We start from the raw sequence: 21,133 nt of genomic DNA, 5'->3' as shown, positions 1-21,133 counted from the left end.
TCACCACTCATCATTACCACCACCACCATCTCCGGCAACAAACTCGTATCCCCGAATCTCACATCTCGCTTTGGAATATGTAGGAACACCTCTAACAAACAACTCGTAAAACTCTCCATTTTCATTTTCCAAACACATCTCAAACCCACAATCTTACAAACCATTTTCAAAAAATATATTCTATTTTAAGGTGTTTGAAACTTATGGATCCACTTGAGTTAGAAAAAATAATATAAAATTTGACAAATTATAAAGCAGGTTGGTTAGTTTGGTTATGAGAATTGCGAAACTGAGTTCAAATAACTTTGTGTGGTTAGATATATGATATTGAAATAAGGGAAAATGATTTATGATGTTAATATCATTTTTGTTGGATGATGTTGCTTTCACAAATTCACTTAAATCAATTTTTACACATGTCAAAAATCCCCCCATGATTTTAATGGTTTGTGAGAGCAACATCATCCAACCAAAATAATGTTAACATCATCCAAGTTATCCCCTTGAAATAAATGAGATTCTTTTACATGTGGGAATGAATTGGAAAGTCGGAGGAACCGTAGAATATGAATGAAGCGTATACTTGTCTAATCCATGTCAAAATATAAATTTGGGTATTTTTTATTATTTTAAATTTTAATTGGTGATATTTGTAATTAATTTTGATGGTATATTTCTAATTTGGTGTAGTCCTTTTTATTTTGTAATGTTCAAAGCATTCTTGGTTAACAAGACAACAATGACGCGACAAAATAGTGTCACCAAAAGCTATCAAGGCTGCAATAACACAACTAATAGTGCCACTAAAGATGATAAAGTTCTAGTGACAACTAAAAATTGCCACTAAAAGTCGTAAGGTCAATAGTAACATAACGTAAAAGTTGTAAGGTCAATAGTAACATAACGAAAAAGTGTCACTAAAAACCATAAGTACAATAGTGACACACTAGAAAGTCACTAAAACCCTTTAGTGGCAGCATTTTTAGTGACACTCTTTTTTTTTGTCACCCATTACCCAACAGGACTTTAGTGACACTTTTTTGATATCTAGCGACACTTTTGTGTGCCACTACATGACATTTTTTTTTAGTGTAGCTCATTGCCCTACATGGGTTTCAACTTGTTTCCGCAAGTGTGGGCTTATTACCCCATGGGCACTACATCATATACACAACAGCGAAACATCAGGTTTGAAACCACAATATTCAAAGACAAATCAACATGGTAATCAAATAATTGAACAATCAAGAAAATATGGTGTTTCCATCTAAATAGCACGTGTAGGTTGAATATCTCTAAGAACTCCAAAGCCTTTTTTTTAATGATGCACCCAAAAATTCTTGATCACCCGGCCCCAAGGGAATAAAAACGACAATGAAGCTCGAGTATGTAACCTACAATTTGCCTAGAGTAAGCATCACTTTGATTCGACATGGAAAATAAGTTTAATTCACCTAGTAATTAATAGGTTGGTTAGCTAATCAATCCAAGTTATCCCTCTATGAACCAAAAACTTATCAATTTAGATAGACACTACAAAAAACCAAATTAAATATTATTGGTATTTTAGAATGATTATTAACATTCAAACATAAATTAAGACAAATTTTGTCACCTAAAAGGTAACAATTAACCGCTACCAAAACAAAATGTCATAATATTTTTACAGATAATGATATATCCTCTAAATTAACCCCTTATAATCCTTTTAACAACAAAATCATTACATATAAAAAAAATCAAATGATGAGGTAACGAAAAATTAACTACATATTACATATGTCAAAAATTTATGGGTTTTCTCAAGTTAGGGATAACTTGAGGGTAAAGTTGAAGGGTTATTAACCTTTGGATGAAATTCTATGGTCAGATCTAATTATCATATATAAATCTTGACCCATGATTTTGTTTACAAGGGTCGCAATTATCCTAACTCCTCAAGTTACCCTAACTTGAGGGGATATCTATCTATTTATAGTTTAGAAAGATCATCAAAAAATATTTTAAACTATTTATCATTTAACTATATTTATATAGGGCCTCATGTTTAAAGAAATGACATGGATAAAAACTTGTGTAGATGTATACATTTAACTCAAAACATGGTCTTCTCAATAAATAACTTAAACAAACAAACATCTTCTAAACGTTCTCAAAATGTATGGACCTACTATATTTATAGATACAAGAAATATCCAGTTTTCATCTCCGTATAATTAAACTAGATGGGTTTGTTATTTTAGACATGTGATGTAAATATGATGAAATTATATATTATATATTTATATACACAAAGGTAATTGATGTAAATGAAATATTTTAGTCATTTAAAAGTTAAGGTTAGACTTTGAAAATAAAATTTCTGAAAGATATTTTAACTTTTAAGGAGTATTTTGAACTTATTGGTTTTTTATCTATACTACCTATTAAAAAATATAGCCCCCTGTTGAAAGTTAGAGGGGAGAAAATGTCTATTATGACCTCGCTTATTAACACATTACGTAACAAATATATGTGTCAGCTTATTTATGGTAACTTTATTAATTCACGTCCAAATATAACCCCCCTCTTATTAACATTAACAAATCACTTAACAAATATAGTCCCCCTCTTTCATCTATCACTTCTTATGGTAATTTTATTACACTCTTATCAATTACAAGTTTCCAATAGTGATGACAGCTTATTTACACATCATGTGCTCACAAACTAATTATGGTAATTATATTATATTAATAGATGATGATAATTGATTTAAAATCAATACATATCCCACGGCCAACATATAATTCCTAACTTTACAAACTTTTTGAAGAACCTTGATAATAATTTTCATAACTAAAATGCCATGATTTATTTGAGTTGTATATAAATATCTTTCATTCCACACTAAACCTTTTACGTTTACTAAAATATTATCTAGCAGCTCTTTCGTTTTTTACACTTATATGTTCACAATATACATGTTGTAGTTACCAGCACCCATCTATACTACCTATATAAGCACCCATCTATACTACCTATATAAACAATCTATCCCTTCCTCCATTCAATTCTTTACCTTTGAATTACCTAATATACCCTCTACATTTAAACTACCTCCACACACCTTATCTCTGAAATTAACCTTAATAAAAAAAAATCCCACAATTACCTAAAACCCATATTGTTATAAAATCTCCATTAACTCTAAAATTATTGTTGAAGGTATTGCTACGGATAAGAAAAAACATCTTAATTGTCATAGATTATATTACAAAATGTTTAAACAATAATTACCTTTTTATAACTCACGAAATTACGAACCAATTTTGTCCTTTGTATATTCGTATTGAATTTTAATCTTTAACTATTTATTTTTTTAATTGCCTTGGTCTTCTCCCCTACAATTGTAAGTGGTTATTTTTCATGGTTAGTGTTTGCACTTCATTATTTTTTTTTACCTAATACGCGACTTATTTTTAAAATGATATATACGGTTAGGCCCTGCATTGACGCATCTCATGAAAGTAAACTGAACCTATTAATCGTTACGGTGTCTAAAATGTTATAGACCGTTGCCGCCGCAACGCGCGGGCACCACTCTAGTTGTTTATATATTCTTGTGCTTAAAAATGATAGTATTTTTATTTGCACTTCTCTGCTCATGGGTGTTGAATATCCATTACCAAAAAAAAAACAACAGGACCTTCCAACCTTACACTGACATACACTATGTCTCTAATCATGACAAACGTACCATCTCTCACAAACCCGTCTCTACTTGACGAGTTTACATATGAAGAGTTTGAATCTAGCAAATGATATTTACCTTGTTCAACAACTCCTAGAAAGACTAGAAATTGAGGGGGCGATCGTGGTCGGGAGGCCAACCGGAATAACATGGAAATACTGAGTGATGATGGTTACGAAACCAACCCCCCTGGGGAACCCCGACTTACACCACAAGTCCCGAGTTGGGCCGAAGGTTATGAAACCGAACCCGGTGAGGAATATGCGATTTGGGAGCCTGAGTGAAGAACCATTTAGAGAAACTACTCACGACATGAGAAGGCTTTACCATGGTATCTCGCCGCAACGCGCGGGTACCATGCTAGTCCTTTGAAAAAAATGATGGTTTGCTTTAATAAATAGTATAGATATATAAATGGTACATTCTTTCTTATAAAGCTTACATAAAAATTTAAAATTTTTGATGAAAACTTAACATATATATAGGAAAATGACTAATCCTCCTAACAAAATAGCCTAAAAATCCTCCTAACACTCTAAAAATGTGACATGTGTTATCCACTAATTCTCTTTCCTAATCTTGCGTCCTGATTTTTCCACATGTCATCATCCAATAGTTAGAAGGATTTTTAGGCTATTTTGTTAGGAGGATTAATCATTTTCTATATATATATATGCTCTTATATTTCACAACAAATGTTATTTTTTTTTAAGTAAACTACTTTTGATTGGTTAATTGAAATATTAGAACTTTTGTACGTTGGTTAATTAAGTATATATCAATTATATTTTATTAAAATTAAAATAAAATATGTAGAATATATATGGGGAGTGATATGCCTATAACATATTTTAGTCATCTACAACAAAATAACATATTTTACTGCACAATGTACAACTATGTAAAACATGTATTGTTGTAGATATCACTCTCCTATCTATAAACCCTTATAAAGGGTATTGAAATTAACAAATTAAGTAATTTTTAATTTACTAAATACTATTATTATAATACGAAGGTTGGTACCCGCGCGTTGCGGTGGTTAAACGGTGATAATAATACGAGTACAAAATAGTGGAGGAGGATTCGATATACGTGTGTGTAAATAGAATGGAGAGAAAGAAGTGATTGTGTGTTAGATGTTGTATTTAGAGAAATAGAATTAGAGGTAATGTGTGGATTAGGGGCAATATGGGGATATTGAAAAGATTGCTGAATTTCCTAAAATAGAGAGTTCAATATGTTTTATTTTCATTAAGTAATTAAGTATGATTGATAGATTCCTCATGGGGTCGGAAGTCATGGATGCATGGCCTACTGCTAGTTTGCGAGCATTGCCTCGACTCTTGTCAGATCACAATCCGATTCTCTTAACTGTTAAGAATCTGAACTATGGGCCAAAGCCATTCTGATTTTTTAACTCATGGCTTGATAATGGGGACCTTATTGAGGTGGTGAATAAATCAAACGAGTCTTTTGAATTCAATGGTAGGGCGGATGTCAAATTGATGATGAAATTAAAACACATAAGGCAACATATTAAAGAGTGGCGTGAAGAATTAAAAGAAAATGAGGGGGAAGAGGTGGAGAGATGTAAAAAAGAATTGGAAGAGATGGACATTATTCTCGAAGAAAGGGAGTTAAATGAAGAGGAAAGCTGGATCCGAACAGAATGTTTAAGGAAGGTGATTGAGTTGGAAAAGGATAAAGCAAATGACTTGAAGCAAAAGGCAAGAATTAAATGGGCGATAGACGGAGACGAGAATTCAAAGTTTTTTCATGGCTTTATTAACAAAAGAAAACCAACTAATGCTATTCAAGGAGTCCAGATTGATGGTAATTGGGTGGATAAACCAAAACTTGTCAAGAAACATATTTTTGATTTTTTCAGAAAAAAGTTTCAAGAAGAATGGGTTCCAGGCCCAAGATGACACACTGGTCTGGGGCGGTGCTAAATAGTCAGGAGACCGATGAACTCATTAAGGCTTTTACACCAGGGGAAATAAAAGATGCGGTGTTCGAGTGTGGTGATGACAAGGCGCCCGGGCATGATGGTTTCAACTTCCGGCTCATCAAACGTTTCTGACACGTCTTGGAGAATGATTTTATCGATTTGTTTAACGAGTTTTTTGTTTCAGGGAAGATTAATAGAGGTTGCGGGTCGTCATTTATAACCCTAATCCCGAAAATCAAAGATCCGGTAGAGCTTAATGACTATAGGCCTATCAATTTGATTGGGGTGATTAATAAAGCTATTTCGAAGGTACTAGCCAACAGAATGAAAAAGGTTTTTGGGACGGTCATCTCCCCTAATCGAACTGCTTTCTTCGGGGGCAGGAATATCATTGACGAGCCGCTTGTTCTCAATGAAATTATGTCTTGGGCTAAGAAGAAACAGAGAAAATTGTTCGCGTTCAAGATAGATTTTGAGAAAGCATATGACAATGTCAACTGGAGTTTTCTGATCTCGATTATGTAATGTATGGGTTTTCTAAGCAAGTGGTGTAAGTGGATTCGGGGTATCCTTGAATCAGCCAGGTCGTCTATATTAGTGAATGGGTCTCCTACTTTTGAGTTCCAATGTCATAAAAGAATGAGACAGGGAGACCCTATCGCCCCGTTTTTGTTTATCATTGCTATGGAAGCTCTCTCAATGTTTAGGAAAAGATGGGATGGTTATATCGCATTTACTTTACGCAGATGATTGCATGATTATGGGCGAATGGGAAGAAGAGAATCTGGAAAATGTGGCAAAACTTCTAAGGGTGTTTAATATATGCTCGGGCCTTAAGATACATCTAGGGAAGTCTAATCTGTTTGGTATTGGAGTGAATAATGTTGAGGTGGAGGAGATGGCGAGAATTGTACACTGTTCGGCTGGAATCTTTCCTTTTAAATACCTCGGTGTGACTATTGGAGCCAACATGAACAGATTGAATAATTGGAATTCTATATTCGTCATCTTTGAATCAAGGCTAGCGAAATGGAGAGCTGTTGGATTGTCGATGGCAGGTAGAGTTACCATCATCAAATCGGTGATGGAATGTATTCCTACTTACGTTTTTTCATTGTACAAAGCATCGATGGGAGTGATCGAAGGTCTAGAAAAGATTATGAGGAGGTTTTTTGGGGGAAGCTCGGAATCCGGAAGGAAGGTGCATTGGGTCTCGTGGGAGAAAGTTGCATCTCCAAGGGACAAAGGGGGTTTGGGGATCAGTAGGTTAAAAGATATAAATGTGGCGTTACTCAGCAAATGGGTGTGGAGATATAAGACCGAGACGGACAACCTCTGGAGGAAAATAATCAGTGCAATCCACGACACTAAGAGAGGATGGCACCCCGTTCCATACAAAAAGAATATATCCCTGGTACGTGGTCTAATATTATGAAAAGCATTGAAGGGGCGAAGGTGGGTAATAGGGGTTTCAATAATCTGATTAAAGGAGTAATAGGTGATGGAAAGGAAATTAAGTTTTGGATTGATAATTGGTGGGTTGATAGGCCGTTAATGAAGTCCTACCCTTTGCTTTTCAAGATTGATAAAGATAAAAAATCCCTTATCAACGACAAAATTCGTTTTGACAATGATGAAGAACGGATAAATTGGAATTGGCTGCGTCGACCTGAAACATATGAGGAATTTAGGGAGCTTGAGCAGCTAACCAGTGAGATGGAGGAGGTGACTAGGGTTAGCGGCAGGGATAAGTGGGTATGGTTAGGAGGGAAAGATGACACGCTCACTGTGAAAAATGCAAAGGAATTTCTCATAAGCAACAGGTTCAGTAACGATAACTTCGGTGCAAATAGGTTCCAGGTAAGTGTAGTTTGTTTATGTGGAGAGCGGTTTTAAACCGAATCCCCACGATGCAGGCCTTGTTGGAGAGAAATTGTACGTTTGGGAATATGGAGATGAACTGCGTTCTCTGTAATGATGGCACCGAAACAGTTAATCACTTGTTTTGTGAATGTATCGTAGCTGCTAGAGTTTGGCATTCAATCTAGACGTGGTGCAATACTGCACCTTTCTTTATGTTCGACTTGAAAGACCTTCTAGACATCAGCGAGCACTCGGGGAAAAGTAAGGAGGAGAAAGAAGCGCTTAGGGGTATCATCATCATTGGGTGTTGGAGTATTTGGAAAGCAAGGAACGAAATCAAATTTGACAACGGATCACTCAACACGAATTTCATAATTCAAAGTATTAAATCGATAGGGTATCTTTGGTTTAAGAATAGATCGAAGCACAAAGCTATATCTTGGGAGAATTGGTGTAAATTTAAAGGTTTTTAGCTTTGATGTAAATATTGTACAGTTATACACCGCCGGTTATTTGCCGGGGTGAGTGTGAATGAAATTTTACTTTTCAAAAAAAAAACAAAAAAACAGTAATTTTTTATTATTCCTAAAATACCCCTACTTCTATATCACTTATAAAACATATTGAACTCTCTGTTTTAGGAAATTTAGCAATCTTTTCAATATTCTCATATTGTCCATAATTCACACATTACCTCTAATTCTATTTTTTTAAACACAATATCTAACACACAATCACATCTTTCTCTCCATTCTATTTACACACACGCATATCGATTCCTCCTCCACTCTTTTGTACTCGTATTATTATCACCGCAACGCGCGGGTACCAAGCCTCGTATTATAATAATAGTATTTAGTAAGTCGTTGTGTAAGTATATAACTCTTGAGATGGTGATAAAACAAAAAAGAAAATTGAAGAAGAATATCTATGTAAAGAAAGACTAACTTAATCCGGCAAATTAAGCTAAAACGAATCATATACATCCTGCAGCTACAAACTAATTAACAATAAAATATAAAGTTGATTACATTAGAATCGGAATCTTCCAAGAAATGGATCTAGATTTATAGATATATACGAGTATTATGGTAGTAAGTGTGTGTTGTAGCTAGGTGAGGGCCAAGCTGTGTGTGTATGTTGTGTTGCATACAAAATTAAAGGAAGCACATGATGCGTGTTAATTTTTAGTTACTAGCTAGCTAGTACAGTACTACATATTGAGGTCGAAACTACGCTCAGAGGATGAGGATGAGGCGCCTGGTGCTGCTGAAGGCGACATCTGGTGGTGATAAGGGGCATAATTATTAGCTGCTCGCACCGTTGCCCTGTCTTTTCTCTTAGCCAAGAACTTGTTCAGTGACGCTCTTCTCGCAATTGGCAAATCCGAATCAGCTGCTGCTGCTGCTGCTGCTGATGATGATGATTTGTTAATCATTTCTTCTAAAACTACATCATCTCCATCCTTCTTCTTCTGCTGCTGCTGTTGTGAATATTTAGAAGGTGAGGCTGCCGCCATTAATAATAATTCATCAACTGATGATTTGTTGTTGTCATGAGGAAGAGGATGAGGAACACCGGCGTTCTTGGCGACCAGCATCACGTATCTGGCTCTATCTTCCGGAACATCATCCACAACCATGACTTTTCCTTTGTAAAATATACTCATCTGTCCACCCGTGGTGGTTTTACTATTACTATTACTCCTACTATTTATGTGTTGTAGTGTAGCACCAGCACTACTAGTAGCAATAGAATCAGACGAATCTAAGATAACATATTCTGGAACATTATTTTTCTCCTCCTCCCCAAACATATTCATATTACTTAAAAAATCTACCGTAGTGGTCGCCGGATTTAATTCCGATACACCTGTACGTATATCATACGAGAACTAATTACGTGCCACGGCATATATCCACTTATTTAATCAATTCAAACAACAATCAAATATTATATACTATACCTTTAGGAGCATCAGCAGCAGCAAATTTTGCATTGATTTCGGAACTAATATCTCGAAGATTGCCTTTTTCTTTTAGAAACAGACTCAAACGATTGCAAGTCTCCGCAAACTTGGACTTCTCGGCAGCCGCCTTGCCGTCTCCGGTGCCTTGTTTGGTACTTGCCGACATTTAATTTCAATTCCTTCTTCTATATGTAATTTCCGCCGCCGCGTGGTGCAATATAATATTATATTTAAAAGAATATTTTATTTAAGTGATGAAGAAAAATGAGGGATGAAAGAAATGGATGGATTGCATTTTATTTTTATATTAAAAGAAAGAAGAAGGGTGGGTTCATTTCATTTCATCATTTCATTTCATCTGTGTTAACTGTCGTGGTGGGGACAAACCTTTTTATTATTACTCGTATTATTTAATTTTTTTAAATATATTACCGTTCCTTCTAGCTTAGCATATATTCTGCACGTGTTAATTGTTTTTATGAAAAATGTGACTATGTGAGTCACGTTCTATGTGCGGGGCCCATCACATGGATAAGGGCGTTTGTTTCTTTCGTTATGCCACAATATTTATCGTAAACTAAACCTATACTCGGATACAGAAGTCAGATATTTTTTTAATGAGAGACAATTTTAAAAGTTGTTTGTTGAGTCGTATCCAATAATGTAAAAAAAATAGGTCCTAGCTCACGGGAACTTTTTGACTGACATGTTTGAAGGAAGATCTACTCCCAAAAGAAGAATCGGTGAATTTTTAAAATGAAAAAAAGTTCACGCGATTCAAATACAGACACGATTTGATTAAAAATGTTTTTCTTTCACACTTTTTTGACAGATTGAGATTTCTGCTAGAAAAAAAGCGCCGATAAACTTTTTGGCTAACCTGTTGGAAGGAAAATCAACTCCCAAACTAGCTGACATTATGGTTTCTGGTTAGATTGGAGAAAACATATGTGTGTGGGGATCTAACATGAGTTTCTCCTATTGTGGGTTTTGGGTGCAGCTTCACAAACTGGTCATGCTATTTTAAAAGTTTTTTCCATACAAAATGGCCAAACACGAGAAGATGCGTCTTGACAATCAACACGTGTTTATGCCATATTTTATTTGATACCTTTTATTTTTTTGCACTTTAGGTCGTTGAGCTACTTTGTAAGTTGGAAGGATTTAAAGGGTACTTTTAATTTTAATATAACTTTTAGTTTTAGTTTATCAATCTAAATACCTTTCTAATAAGATGAAAACATGTATCCGTTATAAGGTCTTCAAATTTGTGAGGATTTATTTGAGTTCGAGCCTCACTTTTTATATCTGTAATAGTGGATTAATAGAAGGTATTTTTTATTAAAAGTTTTGTATTTCATCCCAAACAAACATGTAATTTAGAAACAGCTGTAAGATAGAATGATGTGAACTAAGCAAAATATTTATGGAATGTTATTCAAAATACATCACGAATTCAAAGAAGACCAAACAAATTTAGATAACTATATCCCATAGTTTTCTTGAGAGGGATGTAACAATTGTAATATGGACTTAAGGGGTGTTTGGTTCATGAAATTCCTTGGAATTCCTAGAAATTGCAATTTAAATTCCATTCCTTTCCCTCGTTTGGTTCATGAATGAATGGAATTGGAATTTAAAAAATTCCATCAAACTCTTTAAATTAAGGAATTCACAATTCCTTCACTAATTGGATGGAATGTTCAAACATTCCATGAAATTCATCATTTTTACCTAAATACCCTTTCACAACTATACATCCAAATAAAAAATCTTCCTTTGGATTTTGTTCTGCTCGTAGATCTAAACCTCATCCACCATCACTTTGTTGTTGTTAATGTTTCCTGTTGTAGCTACTTTTGAATTCTGGCAGTAGCCTAATCCAAGCTCCATCATATTGTTTTTGCTATATAATAGTTTGTTTTTTATTCATTGTTATTGGATATAAGAAAATTGGTATCTTATGAAATTTGATGAAATTTGGTATAGGTTGAATAAAATAAAGAAAGTTGCAGGTGAAAAGTTGATGTCTTGAAAGAGATGAAAAAAACTATTTCGTATAATGCTTTATGGTTTGCAGATCGATCTATCTTATTACTGTTACAATTTTTTTTTCTTTTTTTTTATCAATCTATTATTACTTATAAAAGATTATTAATGGGTAATTTTGTAATTTTCTATAGTTTACAATCAAATTCCTTTAACTAGATTCCATTGAATTCCGTCAACCAAACACATGATATATTTTCAAACTTTCAGATTCTAATTCCTTTAAATTTCAATTCCTTTGATAAATTTCAATTCCTTCAAAAGCATTCTGTGAACCAAACACCCCCTAATTGTTTTAAACCACGCATCAACAATTCGGTGAGAAGACATGTGTGGAAACTGAAAAATAAGATATGGGCCTATATATATTGACCAAAAGAATGCAAATTGCTAATAGCCGCCAGCCGGCTGTCACTATGATATAATCTATTAATATTTCATATCTATTAACTATTTTATTACTTGCATAATATGTGATTTTTATATTAAAAAACTTTTAATATTTAAATTAATATCTACAAACTTTTGAACTATAATTAAGATAATACCAAATGTTAATAAATAATGTTTTCAACCATAAAATTAAAGTATATACATAAAATATTAAAAATGATATTTTTATAAACACTAGTTGTAACTATACTCTATGTGTTTCAAAGTTATCAAAGGTGTTATTTTAATTTATGTATTTAAACAATCACATTAAAAAAATCATGTAATATAAAGATTTTTTAAAAAATATTTGTAGTGTTGTTAAAATAAAACATTATTGATGGAAAGAAAATGTAATTGAAATTTCTCGTAACAATATAATATTTTTAATGTTTTATTACGATTAAACACTAAAAAAAATATAAAAAATAATATTCATTACAAAAAATAATTAGTAAAGTTAAGGTATAAATTATCAAACAAATAAATAAGCATATTGTAAATTTATACAAATATTTTTTAATCAAAACTTAAATATCATATTCAATTTATCAACCTATTTTGAATTATAATTTTATCAAATATAAGTTATACGACATTAGAAATACAGATATATACGGAGTAATATATAAAACTTCGTATACATGAAAATATAATATATATTATATAAAAAAATTAATTTGTTTTATAAGTTAGAGTATCATTATTATAAAGATTTGGTTAATTAAGTTATTGGATAATACTCAATTAGGTCGATTACTAAACTAAAATAAATAAAATTAATTGACTTATTTGTATAAAAGTAAAGTATGAGTACTAAAAATGTTTTGGTCAATGATGATGTCTTCAAGAAAATCAAATGATAGAAAATAAAAGTTAAAATTTAATCAATGGTTTACACTTTTTCAATTTAGAATTAAAGGTTTTGTTTTAATATATATATATATAAACGATATTCCATAACTTCTATATATTCAACTCAGAAAAAGAACACTAATTAGGTTGATGACCCATTGATAAAATTTTTGATATTGGATATTTTATTAGGGTTTATATTTTACTTTCTACATTTACAAAGGTAGATTATTGAAATGTTAAAAAAATCAAGTTAAACAGAATTATCATGCAATATTATCCTGAGTATATATTCTTATTATTTATTCTCTATTTTTTTTTTAAAGGTGAATTTCGCTGGAAACTTCGTGTCAGGATTCGACAGCGGGAAGTTTAACATACGTTGTCTTAACCGGTCCGCGCTAGAGAGCCCCCTTGAAGTAGAATTGCTTATTTCAAATACCCGGTGGGGGAAAACCCTCTACTAATCCGCCCGAAAGCACAACGATTAATATGGGTAAACTCTGTCCCTTCAGACTATCATATTTCTTTTTTCGAACCAAACATCCATTTATTTGCCTCAATCAAGTAAATGAATTCAAGTATGAGAAATTCTTACGCTTGTATATTTTTAAGAGAAGTGATTTTCATGTTACCAATTTTACTTTTCATGTTACAAAATTTGTATTATGACTTTTTGCCCATACTAATAAATTTTTAACCTTTTCGTTCATTAGATTTTGCACAACATTTATGGTCTCTCCAATTGGAGGTCGATGTAAAGTTTTTTTGAACCACTTATTAAAAAACTTTTTTATAACTTGAAATAACACTCATAATTTAATATCATAAATTATTAATAGTATATATACTTCATAATCAATCTAAAAGATACTAATACTACGTAGATGATATTCTGTACGCGTGTGGATAGATAAATTATTAATTTCATAGTTTCAAAATTGTATATGTATTTTTTAAACCAAAAACTATATTTTGTGGAAGGAGCTGCGCAATTTTTTTGTTGCCGACAAAAATCACTGGCTAGTGACAAGTCACAAGTGGAGAGTTGGAAGGGACGTTTAGTAATTGGCACATTTCACGTGAATATATTACATGTCCCTGTGCACTGCACCACCAGCCACTCATATCCCATCTCAATCTTAATTTCCTTGTTTCTAAAAAACAACAGTTAGGTGGCATGTGATTTAATTGGGATGTGAAAGTTACGGAAAATGATAATTCAATTTAATTTATACGAGCATGGTACCCGCAGTGGACGATAACAGTGGTGGCGGCATCTATTAGTGTAGGTAAAACGTAAAAGTATTTGATTTAAAAGGGTTAATAGAGATCTTTTGTAAAATAATGGACTAATAGTGTAATTTAATATTAAGGGTTTATGGTGATTTAATTCATTAAGGATATTATAGTAAATTCGCATGTCCCATTTATGTAAATTTTCAACATAGGGGTTATAATTTCTATATAGAAGTATAGATATATAGAAATCAATTTAAAATTTTAAAAATTTGACTACATGTGAATTCTATTATTATTATTATTATTATTATTATTATTATTACAAATATTTAATTTTTAAACATATGAATTAAATTGATTGATCACTAACTATCTTAAAGTTATTGCCAACATTATGTTTCAGATATTAATTAGGTATAACGTACATAATAATCTAAATTGCTAAATAAACATAACCGGCAATTATATATCGGGTGTCTGGGATATATGTTAAAATATATACACCGAAAAATGACTAAATGATCGAGTATTACTATATATGAGTAACTTTTTAATTTCTTTTTCTTCATAGAATATGGGAACATAAAAATTAATGTATGTTAGTTTATATGAGAGTTAAAATTTCTCTAGCTTCAATCATAAGCTACATACACCAAATCCCGTAGTACGTATCTTGGTAATTAGTGTACCTTAAATCGTGTTCTTTGTTACAAGGATTATTATAGATAGGTTGCATGCAGTGCTAGCTGTTGAATAAGAGCCGAAAGTATGATACAATTAATATATATTGTCAAATAAAAAGATTTATTTATTTATTATTATTATTAGTCCTTAATTTTTGACCCACTACTGTTGACCTGTTGTGTTAGTACCAACCAATTAATATAGTTAAGCAATTAATTGTGGTAAAAATGACTTACGTTCTCAAGAACATAAGCACGCAGTAAATTATTAGTAGTACGTAGTATACATGCATGAGTTAATATCTAATCGAATTAATGAAAATATATATATATATATATATATTTTTTTTTGAACATTCAAAACTTTATTAGAAGAAAGAAAACTAACGAGATGCTAGGAGTACACGGCGATACAAGTACAAGAGTAAGAGTACATGGTGTAACGATCAATCAAAAACAAAGCAGAAGACAACAGAGAAATTAGAAATTAAAAGTGTTCCAACGATCCCAATTAAGACGAAGCTTGTCAGATCGGTTTGATAGCCACGAGAAGCTTATTGATTTGAGTTCTCTTGTTGCATGCAAAACGGAGTGAGGCCTGCTTGTTTGAGAATGAAAATATTAATTTCCTGAAAGAAATTAACATGCATGAATCTCTCTCATGATCTATATTTATTAGCTAGGTATCTATATATCTTTAAAAAGATCCACATGGCCGGATTTTGATCAAGCTAGCCACAAATTTAAGTAATACTTTCTATGGGCTATGAGAAAATCTAGCTAGCTAGACAACCAACCACAGTTGAGATTGATTCGTAATTAATTTTTCCCATTTTTTTGCTTGCAAAATATTTTTGGGAGTAATTAATATATAATTAAATGGCCTTTTTGGGTTGGCATATTAGGCCTCCAGGTAATTTGTTGTTGTTTATGAGGATAATACCAATAATTAGTATAATAATAATAATAATGACGACAAAATCATCTGCTGCCATGATGAGCGATGTGGATGCTTTGCTAAAAATGAAGCAATCCTTAAACAACCCGCTGTCTCTTGATTCATGGAAGCAAGGTGGGACGAGGCCGTGCGATGGATGGGTGGGCCTTATCTGTGCTAAGAATGGGATTGTGACCGCCCTCCGTCTCCGATCATTGAATCTATCCGGCGAGATAGACATTTTTGCTGTGTCACAATTGCAGGGACTACGGGTCATCAACCTCGTGAACAATTCGTTTTCTGGGCCCATCCCTGAATTCAACAAACTCGGGGCTTTGAAGGCTATTTATCTGTCAATGAATCAATTTTCGGGCGAGATTCCTTCAAACTACTTCACCAAAATGGTGTCTTTGAAGAAGATATGGTTGGATAACAACAGATTCTCAGGCTCCATCCCTTCTTCCTTGGCGCAACTCCCCCGTCTCATGGAGTTGCATCTCGAAAATAACAAGTTTTCAGGTTTCATCCCATCAATAGGGCAACAAACTACTTTGGAGTCGCTTAACTTTTCAAGTAATCAACTCACAGGGGACATTCCTTCAAGCTTATCAAGATTTGATGTGGCCTTATTTGATGGAAACCCAGGGCTTTGCGGGCCAAAGTTCCGTAGGCTATGTGTTAGCATGATACAAACGTCAAAGCCACCGGCCCCTCCGCCTCCCGAGTCTTTACAGATGGCTTACATGCTCATGGGTGTCTCTGTTTTCATGCTCTTGTCGATGATAATTGCCATCTTTGTGTTGGTGAAGAAGAGGGAAAAACAATTAGACACAACGTCCTCATCAGAGAAACGAAAACTTAACGATTCATTTGATCATTTGGGCGTGGTTAGCCCAAACGAGTCAACAACGACCCGCCAGAAGATAATGTTTGAAAAGGGCGGGGGTGGGGATGTAGTGCTGTTAAACAAAGGCGGCATGGCTGCTTTTGGGATGTCGGATCTGATGAAAGCCGGTGCAGAGGTTCTGGGGAACGGATCCTTGGGGTGTTCGTATAAAGCGAAACTGTCAAGCGGGTTGACATTGGTGGTGAAAAGGCTGAAAGAAATAAATAAGATGATGGATAAAGAGGGTTTCCAAGGAGAAATGAGACGTCTGGGAAGACTGGAGCACCCAAATGTGTTGGCACCACTGGCTTGCCATTTTCGCAACAAGGAGAAACTCGCCATCTACGACTACATCCCTAAAGGCAGTTTACTTTACCTATTGCATGGTACTCCGGCCTAATTTACTGATCGATCAGATCACCACTACTTAATTAAGCCTACCTACAGTAATTTTAATTAATTACCCTAGCTAGTAAAAGCATACATACATATATATATATATACTGATGCTGATAGATCGAATAGATGCAAATTTATTAATTAATGCGTACATTAATTACGAGTAATAATTAGGTGATCGAGGGGAAAGTCATGCAGAGCTTAATTGGCCAGCCCGTTTGAAAATCATTCAAGGAATCGCACTTGGAATGGGTTATATTCATGCAGAACTAGGCATGCTAGCCTTGCCTCACGGAAACTTGAAATCAAGCAATGTTCTTCTCCGCCATGATAATCAGCCACTCGTTGTGGATTACGGTCTTATCAGTATTATCGATGCACATCATGCCCCTAACGTGTTAACCGGCTACAAAGCTCCCGAAACATTAATAGATGAGAAGCATTCGGTGTCACCCAAATGTGATGTATATAGCCTAGGAATCATCGTTCTTGAAATTCTAACTGGCAAATTTCCGTCTCAATACCATACAAAAGGCAAAGGCGGCACAGATGTAGTCCAATGGGTAAAATCTGCTATTGTAGAGCAGAGGGAAGTGGAATTGTTAGATCCAGAGATCACCACATCAGTCGTAGGGCGGTCAAATAATTCTATAGGCGAAATGCAGAAACTCTTGCACATCGGTGCCGCATGTACAGAGAGTCATCCAGATAGCCGGATTGACATTAGACAGGCAGTTAGAAGAATAAAGGAGATTCGGGTTAGTTAATTAAGGGATCGGATGATTTTCATCAACCACATTAATGTATAAATGATCTCTGTTCTGTACGCGGTCATCAGAAGATGCATGCATGCATATATGGATCAATTAACGTACCAAAAATGTGCCTCGATCATGCATCGATCGAATTTTTCAAAGGGGATATATATGGCTTGAAAGGTGACAAGTAATGCATAGTGAATGTGAATCAAATTAAACAAGAAAAATATATAGGTGCATAAGTCTTAATTTGTAGATCGACATATGGTTTATGCATCATCATATCAGACGAATTAGCTAGCATACCCGGCCTGATAGCTAGCTAGTGTACGACATATTAGAGAGTTTCGGAAGATTTAAGTGCAGTGATGCTTTCTAATCTGAGAAAGAAGGGGCGGGATGAACCACACACACACATATATAGTTTTGGTTCTTCTATCTGTTTGGTACTACTGTAGTAATTAAGACACGCACACAAAACAAAACAGTAGACGCTAGCTACCTGGATCAAGGCTAACCCATTGACAACCGAATTTTTTGTACGGATCGATGGGACTAAAATCGAATCAATTGGTGTAACTAGGAACTTCACTCCAAACATTTGCAAAAATAGAAAGTCCGGGGTCTTAGACACCGAACTTTTCCACGTACATTAAAGTCCGGTGTTGTAAATACCGATCGAACTTGCCCACATGGAGCTACTTTTCCATTGAAGTGAAGTATCCACGTAACCAAACTTCACAATTTCTGCAGCATAGTGTTCTGAAAATAATAAATGATATGGTTTCTGAGTGCCACCTATACCAAGTTCGGTGTCTACACCACCGGATTTCAATGTATATGGCAAAGTTCGGTGTCTAAGACACCAGACTTCCTACTTTTGCAAATGTCTAAGACACCAATTGATTCGATTTTAGTCCCATCCGTAAAAAAAATTCATTGACAGCCTGGTCCATACAAGTTAGATTTAATTAGGCATTGGTTGAATATAAATTACTACAAATAATTAGTTCCGTGCCGTGTTAATTAATTACTAGTTACATTTTGATTTCAACATATATATTCTGCACCAACAATAGATACAACTAAAGTTTGTTCCTTCTAAATAAATCTAAATAAATAAACCAGAGTTCAGAGACACTTGTGTTCATGTCCATACAACGTACAATATTAATTACTCGTACAATCTAATGACACTTGTAGACAAATCCAGAGCTCACAAACTTCTAGATAGTATATGTTAGCTTTATAAATTATGGTGTTTAATTGTAAATTTCTATTAGTGGAAGGGGCTTAGTGTTAATTAGACTTATGTATAAATATCCCCTTCCACCCCCATTTTGTTACTAAGCCTTTCATATAATAAAATCCAATTACTTATTTTCTCTCAATACACACACAAACACACACTAGATCTAGATCAATCATATATCCATAATTCAAGCTCAAATCATTATATTCCATGTTGTATGTTTTCATCTACCGTGTATGCTATCAATCAGTATTGTATGATGAACACGTTTCACATATTCATTATAAGGGGGAGAAATGAGTAAATGATTGATAGATGAAATTTAAGGTTATAGGTAGAGTTTGATTAATAGATATCGATTGATGATAATCGTTTTATTTGGTTGTTCGATATCTCATTAGGCTAGTGAATGGAATGAATAATTATCTTGATTAGTTGAAAGATTGTGTCGAGATCGAGAATATTTAAGATGATTTTAGTATTTGGAAAAAAATAAAAAATAAATATGGTCGATTATGGAAAGATTTGTTGAAAAAATGACCATTGTTTGTTGATAAAGAGAGTTTGAGATTGAGTGGTTGATACTTGGATAGTTAAGTTTTTTCATTGCTTGAAGAGATTGTTCATTTGAGGGGGAGCAAGAGTAAACTCATGATTTGTTAAATATGCCCCGAAATGATTGTTTGTTTGAGGGGGAGCAAGAAATTGAAGATTATTCGTTTATTTGATAAAGTTGCTCCAAGATAGAAATGTTTGTTTGAGGGGGAGCAAGAATAAGTTGATCAAATAATCAAATGCCCCAAGATGATTGTTTATCCAAAGACAAGTTAGAATTGAAATTGTAGAGTCAAATCAATTTTCCACATTCCAAAACCAAGCTTCTGCATTGCCAAGAGAATTCAATGATAACCAAGCTTCCGCATATCATAAGAATTCAAAGTCAAAACCAAGCTTCCGCACGTTTCTCAAAGATTCAAGTTAATTCTCTAAGCAACATCAAGTTGAAATCAACATTCAAAAGTTCAAGCTGTCAAAGCTCAAAAGTTACCAAGATTTCAAAGATGCTTCCAAAAGTATTCAAAGTTGCAAGAGAAGATCAAGATTTAGAGAGTCATTGTCAAATGTATATGATTGTTGAGAAGATTCAAAGTCATGGTTTGATACAAGACACTGAAGACAATGAGAAAGCTTCAAAGTCCACTCAACATTGAATATTTTTTCAACAAATGGGTTCATCATGTTTATTTAAAGACCGAAGACGATGCATCAATTACAATTCAACACCAAGGGGGAGATTGTTAGCTTTATAAATTATGGTGTTTAATTGTAAATTTTCATTAGTGGAAGGGGCTTAGTATTAATTAGACTTATGTATAAATATCCCCTTCCACCCCCATTTTGTTACTAAGCCTTTCATAGAATAAAATCCAATTACTTATTTTCTCTCAATACACACACAAACACACACTAGATCTAGATCAATCATATATCCATAATTCAAGCTCAAGTCATTATAGTATATATATATGTATTTATATATATATTTTTAATTGATATTGTATTGCCTAAAACATGATGTCTCCTTAGGATTGATGAACAATAATTTGTATTGTCTAAAGCATGTATAAGAGAGAGAAAATTTACAGTTTCTAATAAAAATTTTGCAATCTAAGGGTTAAGAAAATTTTGCTACTTTATAATGAAAACAACAACAACAAATAAAGATAATCAGAAGAAAAAAACATTTTCACCTTACTTGTAGGTAATTTTTGGAGTAGTTCTTTCTTTGATGACTCAAAATAATTATCAAGTCTTTAAGATGACATCTTTAAACTTTAAGACTTTATATTATACTGTGAAGTTTCTCTAGCTAATGTCATAACCCTATGTAGCACCGAAACGGGTACGACAAAGGGGTACGGGAACGGGGAACGACAAAACTGAAAAATCAAGGATACAGGTACGGCAATAAAAATATATACAAATATAAATTATATCAATTTTTTATAGAAAAATACTTGAGACTTGAGAGATTATGTATAATTGTATATGTATAATTGTATAATACATGCTTGATCAGTGATCATTCATTGATTGTTAGTGTTTAATAATTGGTTTTGG

General features: G+C 33.5%; 2 protein-coding genes across 2 annotated transcripts; one reads left to right on the top strand and one right to left on the bottom strand.

The window, feature by feature from the left end:
* Nucleotides 1–8,554: 8,554 nt before the first annotated feature.
* On the bottom strand, nt 8,555–9,803 carry LOC122589149 (protein TIFY 10B-like). The gene is made up of 2 exons (XM_043761394.1): nt 9,517–9,803; nt 8,555–9,422 (listed from the first exon to the last, which is right to left on the bottom strand). The coding sequence occupies exons 1-2, from the start codon at nt 9,683–9,685 to the stop codon at nt 8,764–8,766; spliced, it is 828 nt and encodes a 275-aa protein (XP_043617329.1). The 5' UTR covers nt 9,686–9,803; the 3' UTR covers nt 8,555–8,763.
* A 5,856-nt stretch (nt 9,804–15,659) lies between these two features.
* On the top strand, nt 15,660–17,769 carry LOC122588384 (pollen receptor-like kinase 6). Its single transcript, XM_043760490.1, has 2 exons — nt 15,660–16,989; nt 17,177–17,769. Exons 1-2 carry the CDS (start codon nt 15,660–15,662, stop codon nt 17,767–17,769), a joined length of 1,923 nt encoding a protein of 640 aa, XP_043616425.1.
* Nucleotides 17,770–21,133: the final 3,364 nt, after the last annotated feature.

The sequence above is a fragment of the Erigeron canadensis genome, chromosome 2, assembly GCF_010389155.1.
Source record: "Erigeron canadensis isolate Cc75 chromosome 2, C_canadensis_v1, whole genome shotgun sequence".
In the NCBI taxonomy this organism is placed as follows: domain Eukaryota; kingdom Viridiplantae; phylum Streptophyta; class Magnoliopsida; order Asterales; family Asteraceae; genus Erigeron; species Erigeron canadensis.
The sequence above is the reverse complement of the archived record's forward strand: the minus strand, read 5'-3'. Positions and strand labels throughout refer to the sequence as shown.